Source organism: Conger conger, chromosome 4, assembly GCF_963514075.1.
Source record: "Conger conger chromosome 4, fConCon1.1, whole genome shotgun sequence".
NCBI lineage: Eukaryota > Metazoa > Chordata > Actinopteri > Anguilliformes > Congridae > Conger > Conger conger.
In genome coordinates, this window is record NC_083763.1 from 79,350,387 (window position 1) to 79,375,232 (window position 24,846).

The following is a 24,846-nucleotide window of genomic DNA, read 5'->3' on the forward strand; positions in this document are numbered from 1 at the left end:
AACCCATTTCCCTTCGAAACATGCTGTCTTATTGGTCAGTGCTCTTAATATACACAAACACACACACACTCGCACTCACACACACACACACGCGCACACACACTCACACACACACACAAACACACGCACAGGTCACACACATACAGGGCACACACACACACTCACACACACATTTGCACTCACAGACACACACAGGGCACACACACACACGCACAGGCGCACACACACACACACGCACAGGCGCACACACACACTGCACCTGCGCAGTGACACCTGACACTCCAGGTAGAGCCCCAGTTCCTCTGACAGCAGTAGTCGGAGCGAATCGTGGAGCACAGGCAGGATCAACAGTAAGGTAAGACTGCACTCTCACAGGGCTCCGTGCTCTGCATTCTGCAACACAGTGGTAAACACGACAGCACTCACACTGACCCGGGACACGGGTAATGATAATACCACTTTCCAGTAAAAACATTTTTCAAACACACTTTTCTGCTGCATACATCTCGCTGCATCAGTTTGTGGTGAAGAGTGATCGAGAGTATGTCAGCCATGTAAACATATCATACAGTACAGGGATGACCTTGTTCATCAGAATCTTCCAGTTAAGGGGAAAATGCTATTTATTTTTGAGGTTGAATGCAAAACAGGCCTGTATTTTATTGTAGGTCCTGTTTTCTCATCTTATATCTGAGGTACATTTCATCATCCTCTCTTTCTCTCTCTCTCCCTCTCTCTCCCTCTCTCTATCTCTTTCTCTCCCTCTCCCTCTCTTTCTCTCTCTCGCTCTACATGAGCCCTGTTCTGCCTCTCAGTCTGTCAATTTCTGTATACATCACCATCATAGCACACACACACACACACACACACACACACACATACATACAGACATACGCACACATACACTCACACACACTCTCCCTCGCACACACACGCTCACACACATACACTCACATACATACACACACACACACACACACACACATGCAGACAGACACGCACACACACTCTCTCACACGCACACACACACACACACACACACACACACACATACACTCACACACATACACACACACACACACACATGCAGACAGACATACACACACACAGAGGCTGCAGAAGGAGGGGATCTGTTGGTCTCTCTCCTCTGTGTTCAGGAGGCTGGGTGTCGGTTACACAGGGCGCCTGGACGCAAGGTGTTCCCTTGTTCTCCCAGCACACAGGAACGGTTGCCATGGGAGCAAAATGTGTGAAACTGCAGGTTACTGTGTCAGAGAGCAGGATAAGAAAACCCCACTCAGAGAGAGAGAGAGAGAGAGAGAGAGAGAGAGAGAGAGAGAGAGAGAGAGAGAGAGAGAGAGAGAGAGAGAGAGAGAGAGAGAGAGAGAGAGAGAGAGAGAGAGAGAGAGAGAGAGAGAGAGAGAGAGAGAGAGAGAGAGAGAGAGAGAGAGAGAGAGAGAGAGAGAGGGAGAGATAGAGATAGAGATATAGGGATATAGGGAGAGAGAGGGAGAGGGAGAGGGAAAGGGTGAGAGGTGGAAAGAGGGAGAGAGAGAGATGGTGAGAGATGGAGGGAGAGAGAGAGGTAGAAAGAGAGAGAGAGGGCGAGGTAGAAAGAGAGAGAGAGGGAGAGAGACAGTTATACTGCTGTAAATGCTCATGTCTGATAAGTGGACCCCCGACGTGGATCATATGTGACTGTTTCATGTTTGAGTTTGAGTGTGCACTTTTCTGACAGAAATACACATAAATAAGAATAAAGTCATTCTCCCCTCCTGGTTGTGTATGGATCTCTTGGATGATTTTCAGAAGTGTGAGATATAAGGTCTGTAATGAGGAGTGTGAGATATAGCTCTGGATAAGAGCGTCTGCCAAATGCCATTAATGTAAATGTAAATATAAGGTCTGTAATATGGAGTGAGACATAAGCTCTGTAATGATAAGTGTGATATATAAGGTCTGTAATGATAAGTGTGATATATAAGGTCTGTAATGATAAGTGTGATATATAAGGTCTGTAATGATAAGTGTGAGATATCAGGTCTGTAATGATAAGTGTAAAATGTGCTGATGAATGTGTTTCTGTTTCTCTGAAGCCGGTTTAAGGCCTCGCTGTGTGTGGAAGACAGCTCAATGTTTCCTAAAGTTTTTCTTCACTGGTGCATGACCGTGTCACGGTGTGCAGCTCACATAGGTAAAGCCCTCCCTCACAGTAACACATGGCCCCATGCTCCACAGCTGCTTCTCTGCTACAGCTACACCCTACAGCTACACCCACACTACAGCTACACCCACACTACAGCTACACCCACACTACAGCTACACCCTACAGCTACACCCACACTACAGCTACACCCTACAGCTACACCCTACAGCTACACCCACACTACAGCTACACCACACTACAGCTACACTCTACAGCTACACCAAAACTACAGCTACACCAAAACTACAGCTACACCCACACTACAGCTACACTCTACAGCTACACCAAAACTACAGCTACACCAAAACTACAGCTACACCCACACTACAGCTACACCTAAACTACAGCTACACCCATACTACAGCTACACCAAAACTACAGCTACACCCATACTACAGCTACACCCAAACTACAGATACATCCACACTACAGCTACACCAAAACTACAGCTACACCCACACTACTGCTACACCTGAACTACAGCTACACCCATACTACAGCTACACCTAAACTACAGCTACACCCACACTACAGCTACACCAAAATTACAGCTACACCTAAACTACAGCTACACCACACTACAGCTGCACCTAAACTACAGCTACAACCACAGTACAGCTGCACCAAAACTACAGCGATACCAAAACTACAGCTACACTCTACAGCTACACCAAAACTACAACTACACCTAAACTACAGCTACACTCTACAGCTACACCTAAACTACAGCTACACTCTACAGCTACACCTAAACTACAGCTACACCCACACTACAGCTACACCAAAACTACAGCTACACTCTACAGCTACACCCACACTACAGCTACACCAAAACTACAGCTGCACCAAAACTACAGCTACACCCACACTACAGCTACACCTAAACTACAGCTACACCAAAACTACAGCTACACACTACAGCTACACCCACACTACAGCTACACCCACACTACAGCTACACAAAAACTACAGCTACACACTACAGCTACACCCACACTACAGCTACACCAAAACTACAGCTACACACTACAGCTACACCCACACTACAGCTACACCCTACAGCTACACCCCATAACTACAGCTACACCCTACAGCTACACCCCATAACTACAGCTACAGATACAGCACAGAAGTCCTACACTGGGCCTTTGACATACCTGTCGACCCCATCCCATCAGCAGCTCTGTCCTCATTCAGCTCTGACAGTACTGCACTCCTGTAGGGACACTTCTGAGAGTGTTTTTAAACCATACAGATTGAAGTATAAATACCAAGCAATATTTACAGCCAATGAGCACACTCTCAGCACTGTCATATGGCCTGGCTTATATTGTATGAAGTCTATATAAAGACAAAGGCTTAGCACTCATGTGTGTATGTGAGACAGCTGCTGATGTGTGTGTAGGAGGTGGTGAATGAGTGAGTCATTGATTATGTGTTTGTTTGACAGCTGAAGAACACAATTTCAGGGGTATTCAAATATTTCATTGTTAAATCTAATTATATGTTTGAGTTCAGTCAATAATCCTTTAAATTGCGGTCCAGATAAAACAATGCTGAAAGTATGGTGTACCGTAGTTCTGATAGAGACAGTGTGGTTGAGATATAGTAGAGTCTACATTCACTCTGCTCTCAGACTCTACCAGCAGGCTGTTCCTCTGGGATTCTCACCATGATCAGTCTGCTGGGCCTGATGCCATGGCTGATGTGGTCTGTGTATGGTCCCATATGGTTTTTATGGGGTCCTATGGTTTCTATGTGGGGTCCTATGGTAAAAGACACTTCTGCCATTATATCTTACAGACAAAGCTAATAGTTACCATGGCAACAGATGTCCAAGAAACTAACCATGATGTTTGTTTAGAGGTTTCCATACCCAAACCCCCAGGTAAATGCAGGTTGCTGTGGACCAGAACTTAAACAGACAGCCCCTTGCTTCAATATTGGACACTAATTCAGATCACATTACCAAATGCATTCATACTTACAGTACTCTTGTTGTGATTGGGCTGTCTCTTTAAGAGGTGTGGCATGTGTAAGAAACACACAGAGATGTGCTGTTTCCTTCAGGCTTTTAATGTCTGCAGTGGAGTGTGTTTATACATACACACATATACAGACACACACACACACACACACACACACACATATACAGACACACCATGCACACAGACACACACTCACACACATGCACCATGTACACAAACAAACATGCACACACACACACACCACACACAAACACACACACCACACACACAAACACGCACTCACCACACGCACAAACATGCACACACACACAAACAAACATGCACACACTCACCTCACACACAAACACGCACAGAAACACACTTACAAACATGCACACACACACATACACACACACCACACACAAACACACACACACAGACCAAACACACAAACACACACACCACACACACAAACACGCACTCACCACACACACAAACATGCACACACACACAAACAAACATGCACACACTCACCTCACACACAAACACGCACAGACACTCTGTAACACAGCTGTAAATCGTACACAGTATGTACATGTGAAGACATAGTTTATGGTAAAATTACCCAGAGTGCCATTCTGCAGCATGTGAAGGCTGGGTGACACCCCACACCAGACGGGGTAAGGGATCTGCTCCACAGCGAAACTCAACTCCGTAACCTCACCTGTGCTCACTCACCTGGGCTGGCTTACCTGGGCTGGCAAGCGTGAAGTAAACGCTCCGTCCACACGCCACTGAGAAACGTAAACATGAGGAGAAGCCAAACCCTAAGGCACACAGACCTGCAAGAGATGGGACTGTCTTAACTAGCCATTTAGTCTTGTAATAAGTGCTGATCGCTGTATGATTGTAGTACTGAACACTGTAAGTCTATCGTGCTGAACACTGTTGGGCTCTAGTGCTGAACACTGCCCCCCCCCGTGATGATTTATTAATGAAATGCAATTTCCCCCGCAATCTCTTTAAAGGAGACCATTTCCTGCTCCGCCCAGTATCAGAGATCATCTTTTATTCCACTGAGTCAGTCACTTATTGGAAAATAAAATGACTGGAAGCAAATACTTGAATCAAAGGTCCCTCTTCTATCTCCTTTTTATCTGAGAAATAAAACTCTGGTAACCTCTGAAACTCTGTGGGCGTGACAATACTCCTACTACTACTGCAAACACACTCAAGCTCAGGACTTCATCTCCCATCATTCTCTCCCTTCCCAGTGTACCCAGTTTCAGCAGGGCAGGCCATGGCTGAGTATTTCATTTCATGTTAACATCACTATAAAAAATCAGATTCAATTCATTTCAATTATAGACTCCCCTCTAAGCTTCAAAATGGCTTGCTTTTTCTCCCAAAGACAGCTCTCTGGTCTTCATGTTGGTTTATCTTTTCTAATACATTTTGATGGGATTGTAGTTGTAGAGTAGTTCATGAGTACTACTGTAGAGCTATACTGTAGTTGAAGTATAGGTCATGAGAACTGCAATATAGTTTCAGTATAGTTGTTTTGTAGTTATTGAGAACTGCAGTAGTTACACTTTAGCTGTAGTATCTGTGTTATTGAGAACTATAGTAGAGTTACAGTATAGCTGTACTGTAGTTATTGAGAACTACAGTAGTTGCAGTGTAGTTGTGTTGTAGTTAAATATAACTACAGTAGTTAGTGTAGTTGTGGTGTAAAGCATAACTACAGTAGTTACAGTGTAGTTGTGGTGTAGTTATTGAGAACAACAGTAGTTGCAGTGTAGTTGTGGTGTAGTTATTGAGGACTACAGTAGTTACAGTGTAGTTGTAGTGTAGCTATTGAGAACTACAGTAGTTGCAGTGTAGTTGTAGTGTAGTTATTGAGAACTACAGTAGTTACAGTGTAGTTGTAGTGTAGTTATTGAGAACTACAGTAGTTACAGTGTAGTTGTGGTGTAGTTATTGAGAACTGCTCCAGATTCCCCGTGCTATATGTTCAAGGACATGCGGAATAAAAGGCTTTATAGGCTCCTAAACCAAAGTTCACTGGAGATGCGTGTCTTTTCCCACATTGCACAACCCATGCCATGGGCTCAAATTTTTACCTGGGGTGTAAAATTGGGAAACATATCAAACCCAGCTGGAGCTTATGATCATAGTCCCAACTTTAATTACCCTGAAAAAGGGTAGTTATCCCACACAGAGATACTGTATGCAATGTGTGAGTGTTTATGTCTGAGTGTGTGTGTGTTTGTCTGAGTGTGTGTCTGTGTGTGTGTGTGTCTCTCTGAGTGTGAGTGTGCAAGAGTGTCTGTGAGTGTGTGTGTGAGTGTGTGTGAGTGAGTGTGTATGCGTGTGTGTGTGAGTGTGTGTATGGGCGTGTGTGTGTGAGTGTATGCGTGAGTGTGTGTGTGAGTGTGTGAGTGTGAGTGTGTGTATGGGTGTGTGTGTGTGTATGCGTGTGTGTATGCGTGTGTGTATGGGTGTGTGTATGGGTGTGTGTGTGTGTGTGGATCCATTCCCAGACTGCTCTTCGCCCTGTGCTGAGCATGGTGCATGCAGTAGCTGATATAGCAGATACCAAGTGGTCAGCTGCAGTATGTGTGTGATCAGCAGAGTCCAGGCGGCAGAGTTAGGGTTAGATATACTCAGTATATCCGTGTGATCAGCAGAGCCCAGGCGGCAGGGCAAATTCCAGCCGTTCCGCAGGCTGTTCGGGAAGCGGAAGAAGAAGGAGTCGGAGCTTGGGGTGCAGGAGCAGCTCCGCGCCAGCCAGTCCAACAGAGACCTGAGCCATGGGCTCACTGCAGAGGATGAAGCAGCCTGCGGCCAACTGAGGTACAGATTATACCACCTGGTCACCTGTGGGCTAGTGTGTGTGTGTGTGTCTGTTTGTCTGTCTGTTTGTGTGTGTGTGTGTGTGTGTGTATGTGTGTGAGTGTGTGTATGTGCGTATGTGCCTGTGTGTGTGTGTTGCTCACACTCTTGCTGGTTCTACAGGGATCTGAACAGTCGGTCTCTGTCACACGACAGCATTTTTGTCCCAGACCCCCCTGGGGAGCCCAGGCTAGCCATGTCCCAGGACAACGTCTCTGACAAAGTGAGAGACTTGCAGGTGAGTCTACCTGTGCTGCTGAGACTGCCTCTGCAACTACACCCATGAACCAAAACATTATGACCACTCACAGATGAAGCAAATAACATTGATTATCTTGTAATAATGGCACATTTCAAGGTCTGGGATATATTAGATGGTAAGCGAACAGTTGGTGTGTGTCTCTCTTGAGTGTGAGTGTGTGTGTCGACGTGTTGAATATGGAATAAATACGTAGCATAAAGACCTAAAAATAAATGCATAAAGTGACTTTGATAAGAGCTGTATCATTATGGCCGTGATGAGGACCTGTCGTCTGGTCTGGGGAGGGACACACTACCCACCAGCGTTAGGGTGTTGAGCCATAGATGCACATGGGCAACAAAGGCTATCCCGTCTGGTCCAAACCGACGGAAGTGCTACTGTTGCGGAAAAGATTTTAATGATGGTTACTGGAGGAATGTGTCGCAACACACAGTGACCGGTCAGTGTGCCCATGCCAACCCCTGTTCACCAATGAAAGCTCCTACAATGAGCATGTGAGCATCAAACTGGACCTTGGAGCAATGGGAGAAGGTTGTCTGGTCCGATGAGTCCCATTTTCTTTTACATCATGTGGATGGCCAAGTACATGTTTGCCATTTACCTGGGGAAGAGATGGCACCAGGATGCACTGTGGGAAGAAAACAAGCTGGTGTGATGCTCTGGGCAGTGTTCTGCTACCCTGGGTCCGGGTATTCATGTGGACGTGCCACCTACCTAAATATCTAAATACCGTTGCAGACCAGGTACCCCAGGTACCAGGTACACATTCCCTGATGGCAGTGACCTCTTTCAGCATGATAAGGTGCCCTGCCACAGTTCACACATTGGCTTGAGGAACATGATGAAGGTGTTGCTCTGGCCTCCAAATTCCCCAGCTCTCAATCCGATCGAGCATCTGTGGGATGTGCTGGAACAAGTCCAGTCTACTGCACCTCCACCTTGCAACAGGCCTTAAAGGATCTGCTGCTGATGTCTTGGTGCCAGACACCACAGAGCACCTCCAGAGGTCCATGCCTTGGTGGGTCAGAGCTCTTCTGGCGGAATTAGGCAGGTGGTCATAATGTTTTGGCTCTCAGTGAATTCGCAACATGAACATGAAGATCAACAATACTACAGATTGCTCACCGAACAGTATGTGTGTGTGTGTGTATATGTGTGTGTGTGTGTTTTACAGAGGCAGATCGCCCACAGTATAAAGTTTGGGCCAAAGCCCCACCCCTCCAGGGAGAGTGATGGAAGCTCTGATGAGGAAGACACGCCCGCAAGCCCCCTGCAGGTGGAGGCACAGGTGGAGGCACAGGTGGAGGCAGAGCCGGAGGTGGAGCCAGAGCTAACACAGGTAACGGTGTGATGAGAGTGGGAGGGGCCAGAGCTGGCACACACAATCAACAAAACCCAAGTTTACACTGGTTTTTCTCAAAAGTGTCACTCATCCATTTACAAGGTTGAATTGAGATGAATGAAGCGCTTTAACCCTGTGCTGTTGTCATGGTGAGCCCTGTGCTGTTGTCATGGTAAGCAGGGCGGAGCCTCAGCGGTGCGCCCCCCCCGAGTGAAGAGAGCCCCGCCCCCCGGCACCATCGAGTCCATAAACCTGGACGCCCTGCCCCTTCCAGGGCCCCGCCTCGACAGCTCCGCTGCCCGCCACAAGCTGTCCGTCAAACCCAAACACCAGCGCGTCTCGCGCAAGCACAGGAGAGCCGCCCAGGTGAAGCGCCCGGCGGGGGAGGGGGGGGAGGGGGTATAAAGTTGATCTTGGTCTCCGTGCCGACTGATTCCCCTGGGATACGCTGCTGGTTCTGCTCCAGTTGAGGGGCTTAATCGCTGATCTTATCCATCCTTTTCTTCTGGCATTTTATTTGGGGTTTGTCATTTTAAAGCTTGTGTTAAGAAAAGGGGCAATACTTAAGGGGTTAAAGGACCAAAGAACCAGGAGGCTCCTGAAGGAAACACAACCGCTCAGCTCAGGCTTGGCAGCTGGTATGTCAAACTGGTCATAGCTGGATTTTACACTAGGGAGGCGCATCCTTTGTGAAAGTATTTTATTACAATGTGTGACATTACAATGTGTGTCCCCATCTCACGTATCTGTAATTGGTGTGGCTTCAAATTGAGCAAGAACATTCCCTTTGCCGAATAAATGTTTCATTGCTTCCTCTGTCCGTATTCCTCCAAAGAAAAAAAACAGTCAGAGACATAGGCCAAACAATAGGCTTACTGGAATATCCTGGAACATCATCACAGAGAAAGCACTGCATGTTTGGGAACTTTCCTTTGCTGTGGGATGAACCACCAAGTTTGGAGGCATTTCATTGAATTTGAACAGATATGATGGTTCTGTATGCTTCAGAATGAATTCTTCTGCTGCTATCAGCAGTTACATTATCAATGAACACAAGTTAGCCAGCACCTGTGGCAGCCATACATGCCCAAACTATAACACCCCACCACCATGTTTCAGCCATACATGCCCAAACTATAACACCCCACCACCATGTTTCAGCCATACATGCCCAAACTATAACACCCCACCACCATGTTTCAGCCATACATGCCCAAACTATAACACCCCACCACCATGTTTCAGCCATACATGCCCAAACTATAACACCCCACCACCATGTTTAAGCCATACATGCCCAAACTATTCCATATTTCACAGATGAGGGGACAGTGCCTTCTCTTGCCATCACTCTGATACATGTCAATCTTGGTCTCTTCTGTCCAGAACTCTGCAGACTCTTTTGGGTACTACTTGGAAGTGCAGTGTGCTCTATGTCTGTTTGTGAAGTCTTCCACAAAGAATAGTCACTGAAAGATCCACGCCTCCCTCCTCAAGAGTGTTTCTGATCTGTTGGACAAACGCTGTTGGTGTTTGGGTGTTTCTCCATTATGGAGAGAATTTGCTCTAGAGGGTCTTCCTATTACTGAGCTCAGTGCTCTCTTTCTTCTTGATGATTGTCTAATTATTTTATTTAGGTAATCCTGTTTGGCATATGTCTTCAAACCCAATGTGCCGGAGTGCAAATCCGAAGGACAGACATTGCGCCACAGTGCAAATTCATATGGGCTATACTGTATTATTATATTTACGCATGTGTACCATTGGAACTTTCATGAATGTTGAAATTATTGCTTACATTAGAAATTCAGCATAGCTCACATCTATATGTTGTGTCATGGTTTGGGGAACAATACAGTTTTTTATGTTTTTAGGATCTGCAAGATGTGCTTCACCCTGAAGTTCTTCAGGAGCAGCCAGAACCACAGGCAAGAGCTCCCAGCATGTCCTGGGGCCACGAGGACCAGTCGGACCACAAACTCCCCCAAGAGTCAAAGAAACAGAAACTACAGGAGGAAGAGAGAGAAGAGAGAGAACAGAGAGAGGTGGGGAGACGAAAAGAGGAGCAACAAAAGATTGAGGAGGACAGAAACAGAGAAGAAAAGCAAATTAAAGAAAATAAGAAAGTAAGAGAGGAGGAGAGACAGAGAGAGGAGGAGAGAAAGAGAGAGGAGGAGCAGGTGGAGGAGAGAAAGAGAGTGGAAGAGAGACAGAGAGAGGAAGAGAGAAAGAGGGAGGAGGAGCAGCAGAGAGTGGAGGAGAGAAAAAGAGAAGAAGAGAGACAGAGAGAGGAAGAGAGAAAGAGGGAGGAGGATCAGGTGGAGGAGAGAAAGAGGGTGGAGGAGAGACAGAGGGAGGAAGAGAGACAAAGAGAGGAGGCACAAAAGATGGAGGAAGAGAGACAGAAAGAAGCGGAGCAAAAGAGAGTGGAGGAGAGAAAAAGAGAGGAAGAGAGACAGAGAGATGAAGAGAGAAAGAGGGAGGAGGAGCAGCAAAGAGTGGAAGAGAGAAAGAGGGAGGAGGAGCGACAGAGAGTGGAGGAAGAGAGGCAGAAGAGAGTGCAGTGGGAGGAGGAAATGGAGAAGCAGAGGATGGGAGGACTGCAGGAGAACAGGGGGGGAGGAGAGGAGCGTGTGAGTGAGGCAGAGCTGCAGATAGAGCAGGGACAGGGGGAGGGCAGCAGGCAGCTGCAGGCTGAGGAGCAGCGCTGGAGAGAGGTGGAGGGTGGGCAGCGACCCTTCACCTTTAAAGTGTCCTCTGGAGAGAAGCAGATCCTGTTCCAGAAGGTCAACCTGACGCCTGTGAGCCCCGGCCAGCAGAGCTGCACCTCCGACAGCAGGGAGGCGCAGACTCCCACAGGAGGCGCGCTGTACGTGCCCCACACCGCCATCCTGGTGACCGGAGCCCAGCTGTGTGGCGCGGCTGTGAACCTGGACCAGATCCGAGACCCGGCCTGCAAGTCGCTGCTGGGCCTGGAGGACCGGAGGGCGGCGGGGCCCCCGGCCCGGGGCCCGGGCAGGACCAGGCTGAAGGAGAGCTGTGCGGAGCAGGCCGGCGCCTCCGTGCTGGCGGAGTGGGCCAGCATCCGCTCCCGCATCCTGCGCGGGGTGGAGGGCGCGCCGGAGGCTGGGAGAGACAGGGAGGCGCGGCCCACCAGTGAGGATCTCAGCCAGAAATCCGTCTCCCACGGCAACCTCCGCAAGACTCTGTCCGCCAGCGCCAAGTTCTCCATCACTCCGGCACGCCGGAAATTTGCAGATGCCAGCCGGTCCCCCGACCCCCCCTCCCCCGAGCCAGCCCCCGCCGCCGCCCCCCTGCCCAAACCGGGGAAGACCGTCCGCATTGCGGATGGCACGGAGGGGTGCGTGTTCGCCAAAGACCTGCCCTCCTTCCTGGTGCCCAGCCCCCCGCCGGGCTCGCCCAAACCCCGCGCCCTGTCCGAGACCCTGAGCCTGGGCAGGGAGGGGGGGGAGGGGGGGGAGGACAAGCCCTCACCGTTCGGCATCAAACTGCGGCGGACCAACTTCTCTCTGCGTTTCCACGGCGACCAGCCCACGGAGAAGAGGAAGAAGCGCTACAGCGCCGGAGACAGCTTCGAGGGCGTCCCTGCCCCCCTGTCCCCCCCCGACCCCGCCCCCCTGCCCCCCCCCGACCCCGCCGACACCTCCGTGTTCCCCAGCCCCACATCTCCGCTCCCCATCCAATCAGAGCACAGTGACAGGCTGCCTCCGTTTCAGAAACCAGGCGTCTGCCCGAAACCCCCCAGCGTCTCCCCACCCCCCTCTCCTCTCTTCAGAGGGGACCAGAATGAGGGGGGGGGCACCCACCAGCCGCCCAGCCGACAGGAAGAGACGGAGCTTAAGGAGAAGAGGTCCTTCTTCCCGTCCATCAACATTCCCTGGAGGGAGAAAGGAGACAGGAGGGCAGAGCTCCGCCGCGGTGCGTGACCGCCCCCCTCCCACTTTAAACTGACCCCCCTCCCACTTTAAACTGACCCCCCTCCCACTTTAAACTGACCCCCCCTCCCACTTTAAACTGACCCCCCCTCCCACTTTAAACTGACCCCCCTCCCACTTTAAACCGATCTAAGCTCTGTGTGACCACACCCCCCTCCCACTTTAAACTGACCCCCCTCCCACTTTAAACTGACCCCCCTCCCACTTTAAACTGACCCCCCTCCCACTTTAAACCGATCTAAGCTCTGTGTGACCACACCCCCCTCCCACTTTAAACTGACCCCCCTCCCACTTTAAACTGACCCCCCTCCCACTTTAAACTGAGCTCTGATTGAGGCCTGGCTGTGCTGATAGTTATGATTGTTATGTACAGCTGCAGTAATTGGCTATGCTGATAGTTATGATTGTTATGTACAGCTGCAGTAATTGGCTATGCTGATAGTTATGATATATGATTCAATTGGCAAAAACATTGTTCTGCAGTAATTGGTTGATAGTTATCATGGCTGCAGTATTGGCTGTGCTGATAGGTGTGGTTATATGTGTGGCTGCAGTATTGGCTGTGCTGATAGGTGTGGTTATATGTGTGGCTGCAGTATTGGCTGTGCTGATAGGTGTGGTTATATGTGTGGCTGCAGGACTGGCTGTGCTGATAGGTGTGGTTATATGTGTGGCTGCAGTATTGGCTGTGCTGATAGGTGTGGTTATATGTGTGGCTGCAGGACTGGCTGTAGTAATTGATTCCTGGCTGTGGTTCGCTGTGCAGAAAAGCCCTCGTTGCAGAGCAGGCACTCATTGGACAGTGCCCGGGCGCAGGAGAAGGAGGCGGGGCCTCTGTGGATCACGCTGGCGCTGCAGAAACAGAAAGGTTTCCGCGAGCAGCAGCTGAGCCGGGAGGAGCGGCGCCACATGAGGGAGGTGAAGCTGGCGGAGAAACAGGCCAAGGACCGAGAGAGCGTACGTACTGACCTCACTGACCGCCCTGCGCACTGACCGCCCTGCACACTGACCGCCCTGCACACTGACCGCCCTGCGCACTGACCTGCGTACCGCCCTGCGCACTGACCGCCCTGCACACTGACCTGCGTACCGCCCTGCGCACTGACCGCCCTGCACACTGACCGCCCTGCGCACTGACCTGCATACTGACCGCCCTGCGCACTGACCGCCCTGCATACTGACCGCCCTGCGCACTGACCGCCCTGCGCACTGACCGCCCTGCATACTGAGCGCCCTGCGCACTGACCTGCGTACCGCCCTGCACACTGACCGCCCTGCGCACTGACCGCCCTGCGCACTGACCGCCCTGCGCACTGACCGCCCTGCGCACTGACCTGCGTACCGCCCTGCGCACTGACCGCCCTGCACACTGACCTGCGTACCGCCCTGCGCACTGACCGCCCTGCACACTGACCGCCCTGCACACTGACCGCCCTGCACACTGACCTGCGTACCGCCCTGCGCACTGACCGCCCTGCACACTGACCGCCCTGCACACTGACCTGCGTACCGCCCTGCGCACTGACCGCCCTGCACACTGACCGCCCTGCGCACTGACCTGCGTACCGCCCTGCGCACTGACCACCCTGCACACTGACCGCCCTGCACACTGACCGCCCTGCGCACTGACCTGTGTACCACCCTGCGCACTGACCGCCCTGCACACTGACCGCCCTGCACACTGACCGCCCTGCACACTGACCTGTGTACCACCCTGCGCACTGACCGCCCTGCGCACTGACCGCCCTGCACACTGACCGCCCTGCGCACTGACCGCCCTGCACACTGACCTGCGTACCGCCCTGCGCACTGACCGCCCTGCACACTGACCGCCCTGCGCACTGACCGCCCTGCGCACTGACCTGCGTACCGCCCTGCGCACTGACCGCCCTGCACACTGACCGCCCTGCGCACTGACCGCCCTGCGCACTGACCGCCCTGCACACTGACCGCCCTGCACACTGACCTGCGTACCGCCCTGCGTACCGCCCTGCACACTGACCGCCCTGCGCACTGACCGCCCTGCACACTGACCGCCCTGCATACTGACCGCCCTGCGCACTGACCTGCGTACCGCCCTGCACACTGACCGCCCTGCGCACTGACCTGCGTACCGCCCTGCGCACTGACCGCCCTGCACACTGACCGCCCTGCGCACTGACCGCCCTGCATACTGACTGCCCTGCGCACTGACCGCCCTGCGCACTGACCACCCTGCGCACTGACCGCCCTGCGCATTGACTGCCCTGCACACTGACCGGCCTGCGCACCGCCCTGCGCACTGACCGCCCTCCGCACTGACCACCCTGCGCACTGACCTGCATACTGACCGCCCTGCGCACTGACCGCCCTGCATACTGACTGCCCTGCGCACTGACCACCCTGCGCACTGACCACCCTGCGCACTGACCGCCCTGCACACTGACCGCCCTGCATACTGACCTGTGTACCACCCTGCGCACTGACCGCCCTGCGCACTGACCACCCTGCGCACTGACCGCCCTGCACACTGACCGCCCTGCATACTGACCTGTGTACCACCCTGCGCACTGACCGCCCTGCGCACTGACCGCCCTGCACACTGACCGCCCTGCATACTGACCTGTGTACCACCCTGCGCACTGACCGCCCTGCGCACTGACCACCCTGCGCACTGACCTGCGTACCGCCCTGCGCACTGACCTGCGTACCGCCCTGCGCACTGACCTGCATACTGACCGCCCTGCGCACTGACCGCCCTGTGCACTGACCGCACTGACCGCCCTGCGCACTGACCACCCTGCATACTGACCGCCCTGCGCACTGACCGCCCTGTGCACTGACTGCCCTGCATACTGACCACCCTGCGTACTGACTGCCCTGCGCACTGACCGCCTTGCATACTGACCGCCCTGCGCACTGACCGCCCTGCATACTGACCGCCCTGCGCACTGACCGGCCTGCGCACTGACCACCCTGCGTACTGACCACCCTGCGTACTGACCGCCCTGCATACTGACCGCCCTGTGCACTGACCGCCCTGGGAGAGAGTGTAACACAACATAGACACGTATATTTAAGTCCTCCTGAGACTAATCCCACCCTACACTTTACAGAGCGCACTCACCAGTCCTACTGAAGCCCAGAGTGGCAGCTCCACACCCAAACTGCCCCCGGAGCAGAGGCCAGATACACTGCTCACCAAGTTTGAGCGCAGAGAAAACCTGAAAAAGTCCAACACCCTGCCCACTTCAGTCACAGGTGAGCCCCCTCCCCCAGCCTCACTCTGGCCTGTTTGTGTCAGCATAGCACAGCTCTCAGCATCTTTAGCCTCTTTGTGTTAGCCGTAGCACAACTCTTGCCTCCTTGTGTTAGCTGTAGCACAGCTCTAGCATCCTTGGGTTAGCCGTAGCACAGCTCTAGCCTCCTTGTGTTAGCCGTAGCACAGCTCTAGCATCCTTGTGTTAGCCATAGCACAGCTCTAGCCTCCTTGTGTTAACCGTAGCACAGCTCTAGCATCCTTGTGTTAGCTGTAGCACAGCTCTAGCCTCCTTGTGTTAGCTGTAGTGCATCTCTGAGCATATTCTTCTTGTGTTAGCATAGCTCAGCTCTAGCCTTGTTTTTTTAGCATAGCGCAGCTCTGAGTATCTCTGGCCTCCTTGTGTTGCAGTCGAGATTGCGGACTCCACCACCTCTCCCCCTGCAGTGAAAGATGTGACCAAACGCTTCCCTTCCTCCGATTCCCCGGCTGTGTGTACGGAGCCGGCCTGGCTTGCTCTGGCCAAACGCAAAGCCAAAGCCTGGAGCGACTGCCCCCAGATCATCAAGTGAAATCCTCCCCCCCGATATTCCCCAAACACCCATTCCAGAACGATCTGCAGTCCTGTCCTCACTCTCTATTAACTATCTCTCATGAGCAGTTCTACAGCCCCGCACTCACACAGCCATGTTTTGTTCTACACTCTTAAACGGTCGAGTTTGGCTCGGTCCCTGCACATATGTAGCTTTGGCTGTTTCTGTACCCTCACTTGGTGCAGAGAGTTGAGAGAGAACAGAGTCCGAGTGTGCTGTAGGATCATGATAATTGGACTTTGTGATAATTGGAGTAATTGGATAATTGGACTGGATAATTGGGGGGGGGGGTCGGGGGGCGGATGGTGCAGAGGGTAGCACTGCCGCCTCACAGCAAGGAGGTCTGGGTTTGAATCCCCGTCGGCCGGGGCCTCTCTGTGTGGAGTTGGCATGTTCTCCCCGTGTCTGCGTGGGTTTCCTCCGGGTACTCCGGTTTCCTCCCACAGTCCAAAGACATGCAGGTTAGGCTGATTGGAGAGTCTAAATTGCCCATAGGTATGAGTGTGTGAGTGAATGGTGTGTGTGCCCTGAGATAGACTGGCAACCTGTCCAGGGTGTATTCCTGCCTTTCACCCATTGTATGCTGGGATGGGCTCCAGCCCCCCTGCGACCCTGTTCAGGATAAGTGGGTTCAGATAATGGATGGATGTAACTGTAAGCTATTTACCAAGTTTCAAGTGAATTTATCAAAAATTGAGGGAGGAGTAGGAATTTGGAATTCGTTTTTGGTTTTTGTAATTTTTCCACAATATTCAAAATGGCAGAAAATGCCCAGACACATTTGTTTGGTCCAAAGTGTTTTTGTTCCACTAGATCCAAGGAATCTGGGAGAAAGGGAATTCTTAATCTACTACAAATGGTTCAGTAGTTGCAAGCCAAAATGTGGCTTGTTATAGTGCCATCTTTGGCACTATGCTGATCGGGGTATTGCACAGGTTGTCCGAACTGCACAAGGATCTACCATATTGCAAAGTTTCATCAGAATTGATCAAAATGTATAACTGCATGTTCCGCTGCCGAAATTTTTTTTAAGGAGCAGGCTATATTTTCAATAAAATAGAAAGGGACAATATCAATTACACTGGGTAGATGTTTTCTCTAGCTAGTTAACAGACTTGGCACTACTGCTAGAAAGTTGCTGTCTCATCTCATTGACCTTTGAGTCCTTCAGATCTACAGATCTAATAATGATAAAACCATATTGAACAAAACAGCTAGTGGGTGTGATGGGAATATTTTTGATATTTTCACACAGTATGGACCGTGTGGAGTCTGAGGTTGTATTGATGTTTCTCTGATGCTGGTAAACATAGGGGAGGCACAGAGCCTCTGTTATTAGTATCTGGGGGAAACCCTGGTGTGAATAGTGCAGGCTGTGTGGAATCGAGTGCATGGGGTATGGTGTGTGTGGTGTATGGTGTGTGGTAGTATGTGGTCATTTATGGGTGTAGCGTGTGGGGTATGGTGTGTATGAATGTTCATATCCATTTGAGGGTAAAGCAACAGCCAATAAGTTATCCTGGTCTCTGCAGCAGCCAATCACAGGCAGTCCAGACCTTGGAGCAGCCAATCACAGACACCCTACCCACTGCCGCAGATGTAAATGAGGTATGTCCAGCAGTTGAGCGTAGCTGGGAGAAACGGGGCTGAAATACATTCCTCATGAGCGCGGAGACTGCAGTGATGTTTAAGGGCTCGTATTGCACATGATAACATGGCTCCACCTTCCAACACCATTCCAAATAATTATGCACATGCATATGTGGAATACAATACTAGCTAGGTTTTTGTGTTTGTTTAAAAAAGGAAATAAATTGGGGAATTTATGTTGGATGCAGTTGCACACATTTGTTTCAATGCAGATTTTGGTTACTCCACCATGGCAGAATCTTGTGTAGAGAGTATGTATTTTTTTCACCTTTACTGAGATTTTGTAGCCTTCACGCTGTGTTGGTGCAAACCGTGACTCGTGTAACACTATTCGTTCCTTCATGTCACATGACCTCGGCATGGAGACACGAATCACTCACTGTTGGAATGTGATCTGATGTTTCCACACCCCCTTTTACAGACTCCGCCCCTGACCATCTGACCCCACCCCCTTCTACAGACTCCGTCCCTGACCATCTCTGACCCCACCCCCCTTCTACAGACTCCGCCCCTGACCATCTCTGACCCCACCCCCTTCTACAGACTCCGCCCCTGACCATCTCTGACCCCACCCCCTTCTACAGACTCCGCCCTGACCATCTCTGACCCCACCCCCTTCTACAGACTCCGCCCCTGACCATCTCTGACCCCACCCCCTTCTACAGACTCCGCCCCTGACCATCTCTGACCCCACCCCCTTCTACAGACTCCGCCCCTGACCCATCTGTCACCCCACCCCCCTTCTACAGACTCCGCCCCTGACCCATCTCTGATCCCACCCCCTTCTACAGACTCCGCCCCTGACCCATCTCTGATCTCACCTCCTTCTACAGACTCCGCCCTGACCATCTCTGACCCCACCCCCCTTCTACAGACTCCGCCCCTGACCCAGCTCTGATCTCACCCCTTCTACAGACTCCGCCCCTGACCATCTCTGACCCCACCCCCTTCTACAGACTCCGCCCCTGACCATCTCTCACCCCACCCCCTTCTACAGACTCCGCCCCTGACCATCTCTGACCCCACCCCCTTCTACAGACTCCGCCCCTGACCCATCTCTCACCCCACCCTTCTACAGACTCCGCCCCTGACCCATCTCTGACCCCACCCCCTTCTACAGACTCCGCCCCTGACCCATCTGATCTCACCCCCTTCTACAGACTCCGCCCTGACCATCTCTGACCCCACCCCCCTTCTACAGACTCCGCCCCTGACCCATCTCTGATCTCACCCCCTTCTACAGACTCCGCCCCTGACCATCTCTGATCCCACCCCCTTCTACAGACTCCGCCCCTGACCATCTCTGACCCCACCCCCTTCCACAGACTCCGCCCTTGACCATCTCTGACCCCACCCCCTTCTACAGACTCTGCCCCTGACCATCTCTGACCCCACCCCCTTCTACAGACTCCGCCCCTGACCCATCTCTGACCCCACCCCCTTCTACAGACTCCGCCCCTGACCATCTCTGACCCCACCCCCTTCTACAGACTCCGCCCCTGACCATCTCTGACCCCACCCCCTTCTACAGACTCCGCCCCTGACCCATCTCTGATCTCACCCCCTTCTACAGACTCCGCCCCTGACCCATCTCTGACCCCACCCTTCTACAGACTCCGCCCCTGACCATCTCTGACCCCACCCCCTTCCACAGACTCCGCCCTGACCATCTCTGACCCCACCCCCTCCCTGGCTCCAGCTCTTCCCCTGCAGTGACTGTATCATCCACGCCATCTCTCCATTAACAATGTACCATGTTATGTAATGTAATGTATAGAAGTGATTTTATGGGCCGTTTAGGCACGTCCCAGCCTCCATTTGCAATGTTTGTTTTTAACTTCAGTAGTGTGCAGTAGTGTAGTGTAAACCGTGTTATATGTGACAAAGGTTAATAAATGCACTTTATGTCCCTGTATTCATTGTGAATTATTATTTTATAAATAAACTGTTATGCACAGTAGACGCATTAAAATCCTCTTTTCCCTGTTTCCTGTTTCTTCCTTGACCAAAGAATGCATGTTTACTGCTTCAGATTAATCTCATCTTAAATGTTTAATCTTTATTTTTATTTAAACACATATCTAAGAAGTTAAAAGTCTGGCCTTCTCTTAGGAAGAGGTCAGTTCAATGCCGTACACAAAGTCATTGCGGCATCCCACCACTAGGATGCGCTCCCACAGAACTGGAGAGGAGAAGATCTCCCCCGGGAGGGACAGAGAGGCCCGGGGCGTCCCGTCCTCTGCTCCCAGAATCCACAGCTTTCCATCAGTAGTTGCCACGGCGACCAGGGCCCCGCCCTCGCTGTGGAACAGGAAGGGAGAAGAGTACACCTTGGCCCCCGCCCGAAACCGCCACACCAGGGCACCATCGCACAGCCTCAGGCAGTACACGCTTCCGTCATGTGACCCACAGAACACATTCTGATTGGCCAGAGAGGCAGGCATGCCACAAGGAGATGAGAAGACTGGCCCGTCAGTAGGAAACCGCCACAACTGGAACAGTAAGATAACGTCACAACTGGACCAGTAAAATAAACATATGAGAGCAGGTACCAGAAACCCAGATACTACATTTACTTTTTGATCGAATACCATGTAATGCTGGTATCCCAATACCAACTGCTACAGAACACAGTCCTCAAACCTGAAAGCATATTTCCCATGTTTTTTTCCCCTATTTTCCTTGCGATTAACATACACTAAAGAAAGTCACAAGTCCTGTTCTATGAGTTAAATAACATCTGTTAATATCACAGCCATGCAGTTTTGAAGCTGCTATACAGGTGCTAAGTTATTACATTGAAACTATGTTAATGTGGCCTGCAGGCAGGCTGGAGGCTGGAGAATGTGAGCGTCTCACCAGATCTCCTCTGTGGCTGAAGCCGTGTATGTTATGGTCCACAGAGCCAATGCACAGGGTGGTCCCAGAGCAGCACGGAGAGGAGAAGAAGGGTGCAGCGCTGGAGTGTTTCCACAGGAGGGCGCCACTCTCCTGCCATTACAGGGACAATGCCTCTCAATGAGGAACTTGGAATATGTCTCATAAAGTTGACTAATGACCAGTGTTTGAAGGCTGATACTGGTAAAAAGTATGCAAGGGAGCATGTGTAAATGTTGTGTAAGGGGTTGTCTGTAAACGGTAAGAGAGCATGTGTATAAGCTAAGGGAGTGTGTGTAAACAGTAAGGGAGCGTGTGTAAAATAAAAAAAATAAAAAATAAATAAAAAAATAGGCCCTGGTCCTTATCTTTGTTGTACGGGTAGCAATTGAAATTGTACTTCCCTCTAGGGTCTTTCAGCGCACTTACCCCTGGTTATGGGTATGCACTTTGTTGTACGTCGCTCTGGATAAGAGCGTCTGCCAAATGCCAATAATGTAATTTAATGCAATGGAACGTGTGTAAACAGTAAGGGAGAGTGTGTAAACAGTAAGGGAGCGTGTGTAAACAGTAAGGGAGCGTGTGTAAACAGTAAGGGAGCGTGTGTAAACAGTAAGAGAGAGTGTGTAAACAGTAAGGGAGCGTGTGTAAACAGTAAGGGAGCGTGTGTAAACAGTAAGAGAGCGTGTGTAAACAGTAAGGGAGCGTGTGTAAACAGTAAGAGAGCGTGTGTAAACAGTAAGGGAGCGTGTGTAAACAGTAAGGGAGCGTGTGTAAACAGTAAGGGAGCGTGTGTAAACAGTAAGGGAGCGTGTGTAAACAGTAAGAGAGAGTGTGTAAACAGTAAGGGAGCGTGTGTAAACAGTAAGGGAGCGTGTGTAAACAGTAAGGGAGCGTGTGTAAACAGTAAGGGAGCGTGTGTAAACAGTAAGAGAGAGTGTGTAAACAGTAAGGGAGCGTGTGTAAACAGTAAGAGAGAGTGTGTAAACAGTAAGAGAGCGTGTGTATAGGGTAAGGGAGCGTGTGTAAACAGTAAGGGAGCGTGTGTAAACAGTAAGGGAGCGTGTGTAAACAGTAAGGGAGCGTGTGTAAACAGTAAGGGAGCGTGTGTAAACAGTAAGAGAGAGTGTGTAAACAGTAAGGGAGCGTGTGTAAACAGTAAGAGAGAGTGTGTAAACAGTAAGAGAGCGTGTGTATAGGGTAAGGGAGCGTGTGTAAACAGTAAGGGAGCGTGTGTAAACAGTAAGGGAGCGTGTGTATAGGGTAAGGGAGTGTGTGTAGGGTAAGGGAGCGTGTGTAGGGTAAGGGAGCGTGTGTATAGGGTAAGGGAGCGTGTGTAAACGCTACGGGAGCGTGTGTAACGGTACGGGAGCGTGTGTAAACGGTAAGGGAGCGTGTGTATAGGGTAAGGGAGTGTGTGTAGGGTAAGGGAGCATGTGTAAACGCTACGGGAGCGTGTGTAAAAGCTACCGGAGCGTGTGTAAACAGTAAGGGAGCGTGTGTAAACAGTAAGGGAGCATGTGTATGCAGTAAGGGAGCGTGTGTATAGGGTAAGGGAGCGTGTGTAAACGCTACGGGAGTGTGTGTAGGGTAAGGGAGCGTGTGTAAACAGTAAGGGAGCGTGTGTATGCAGTAAGGGAGAGTGTGTAATGGTATGGGAGAGTGTGTATAGAGTAAGGGAGCATGTGTAGATGCTATGGGAGCGTGTGTAATGGTACGTACGGGGTTGAGGCAGAGCAGCTCTCCTCTCAGTGTAGCCACGTAGAGCTGCCGGAGAGACGGGTGCAGGCAGGGGGAGGAGAATATGGCCCCGCCCCCGCAGGACCGACTCCACACACAGCGCTGGGCCTAAACACACACCCAATCAGATCTCACCACTCCTAAACACACACCCAATCAGATCTCACCACTCCTAAACACATACCCAATCAGATCTCACCACTCCTAAACACACACACCCAATCAGATCTCACCACTCCTAAACACACACACACCCAATCAGATCTCACAGGGCTTAAACATAGACACCCAATCAGATTCCACCATCTGACCATTATTATGAGAATCAGATCTGTAATTTATCCCACGTTGCCAGATGCTTCAGCTCTTCATATTGATTCATTTTCATGAATTTCAAATTCCTTGGATGTAGACCTGTTCTCTCACTACCCTATTCATTCATTCAACACACACACTGACAAACACACATACCGCATACACACCACACACACACCATGCACACCCTCACACACACACACACCTCTGGGTCCAGGGCGTAAATGTGTCCGTCGTGTGACCCCACCAGGACCAGACCGGTCAGCATGTCGACTGCTGGGCTGCTCTTCACCACGTCTCTGGTCCCAAACACCCAGCACGTCTGCCCCGTCTCCCGGGAGAGGAAATACACCTGCCAGTCATAGCACCCTGCGGCACAGCCCATAAACATCACTTTCTACCAACCTTTCTACCAACCACATACAAACTATCCACAGACCACTCACAAACTATCCACCAACCACTCATAAACTATCCACAAACCACATACAAACTATCCACAGACCACTCACAAACTATCCACCAACCACTCATAAACTATCCATAAACCACATACAAACTATCCACAGACCACTCACAAACTATCCACAGACCACTCACAAACTATCCACAGACCACTCACAAACTATCCACAAACCACTCACAAACTATCCACAAACCACTCACAAACTATCCACAAACCACATACAAACTATCCACAGACCACTCACAAACTATCCACCAACCACTCACAAACTATCCACAAACCACTCACAAACTATCCACAAACCACTCACAAACTATCCACAGACCACTCACAAACTATCCACCAACCACTCACAAACTATCCACAAACCACACACAAACCACTCATAAACTATCCACAAACCACACACAAACTATCCACAGACCACTCACAAACTATCCACCAACCACTCACAAACTATCCACAAACCACACAAACTATCCACAAACCACTCACAAACTATCCACAAACCACTCACAAACTATCCACAAACCACATACAAACTATCCACAGACCACTCACAAACTATCCACCAACCACTCACAAACTATCCACAAACCACTCACAAACTATCCACAAACCACTCACAAACTATCCACAAACCACACACAAACTATCCACAAACCACACACAAACTATCCACAAACCACTCACAAACTATCCACAAACCACACAAACTATCCACAAACCACTCACAAACTATCCACAAACCACTCACAAACTATCCACAAACCACTCACAAACTATCCACAAACCACACACAAACTATCCACAAACCACTCACAAACTATCCACAAACCACTCACAAACTATCCACAAATCACTCACAAACTACTCACAAACTATCCACCAACCACTCACAAACTATCCACGGCTGAGGATGACTACATTACATTAATGGCATTTGGTAGACGCTCTTATCCAGAGCGACGTACAGTTGATTAGACTAAGCAGGAGACAATCCTCCCCTGGAGCAATGCAGGGTCAAGGGCCTTGCTCAAGGGCCCACATGCACACACACACACATGTAAACGGCTGTGCGGATCTTATTGTGGCTGCACTGGGGTTTGAACCCCGAACCTTGCCTGTCCCAGTCATTTACCTTAACCACTACGCTACAGGCCGCCCCCACAAACTACCCACAAACCACACATAAATGTTCACCAAGCCATACTAGCCATTCTCATCATGCCAACTACTCATCAGCCAACCACACATCAGCATTTCAGAGAACTGACCAATGGCGATGAGGGATCCACAGCGCGTAATGGCAGCGGCAGCCTCCAGCCGGCCCCCCAGG

The 24,846-nt window shown here is 50.8% G+C and overlaps 2 protein-coding genes across 6 annotated transcripts in view; one reads left to right on the forward strand and one right to left on the reverse strand.

The window, feature by feature from the left end:
- Positions 1-16,728, forward strand: part of cracd (capping protein inhibiting regulator of actin dynamics) — a 31,763-nt gene extending 15,035 nt beyond the window's left edge. The window contains exons 1-9 of one of the 4 annotated variants that reach the window (XM_061237401.1): positions 1,557-2,194; positions 6,864-7,029; positions 7,192-7,306; positions 8,505-8,669; positions 8,850-9,038; positions 10,547-12,611; positions 13,395-13,585; positions 15,724-15,868; positions 16,278-16,728. In XM_061237401.1, the coding sequence (XP_061093385.1) occupies positions 2,134-2,194; positions 6,864-7,029; positions 7,192-7,306; positions 8,505-8,669; positions 8,850-9,038; positions 10,547-12,611; positions 13,395-13,585; positions 15,724-15,868; positions 16,278-16,438 (3,258 nt within the window). In that variant the 5' untranslated portion in view covers positions 1,557-2,133 and the 3' untranslated portion in view covers positions 16,439-16,728. Of the gene's footprint in view, positions 1-1,556; positions 2,195-6,860; positions 7,030-7,191; positions 7,307-8,504; positions 8,670-8,849; positions 9,039-10,546; positions 12,612-13,394; positions 13,586-15,723; positions 15,869-16,277 lie in introns of those variants that run through there. The other 3 variants (XM_061237402.1, XM_061237403.1, XM_061237400.1) reach the window with 3 other exon arrangements.
- Positions 16,729-20,153: 3,425 nt separating this feature from the next.
- The window catches only part of aasdh (aminoadipate-semialdehyde dehydrogenase), a 17,901-nt gene continuing 13,208 nt past the window's right edge, over positions 20,154-24,846 (reverse strand). For both annotated transcript variants that reach the window (XM_061237398.1, XM_061237399.1), the window contains exons 10-14: positions 24,785-24,846; positions 23,247-23,410; positions 22,709-22,834; positions 20,969-21,100; positions 20,154-20,601 (exon numbers count right to left, since the gene is read on the reverse strand). The exon at positions 24,785-24,846 is cut by the window's right edge and continues 1,628 nt beyond it. In XM_061237398.1, coding sequence (XP_061093382.1) covers positions 20,218-20,601; positions 20,969-21,100; positions 22,709-22,834; positions 23,247-23,410; positions 24,785-24,846 — 868 coding nt within the window. In that variant the 3' untranslated portion in view covers positions 20,154-20,217. The remainder of the gene's footprint in view (positions 20,602-20,968; positions 21,101-22,708; positions 22,835-23,246; positions 23,411-24,784) is intronic.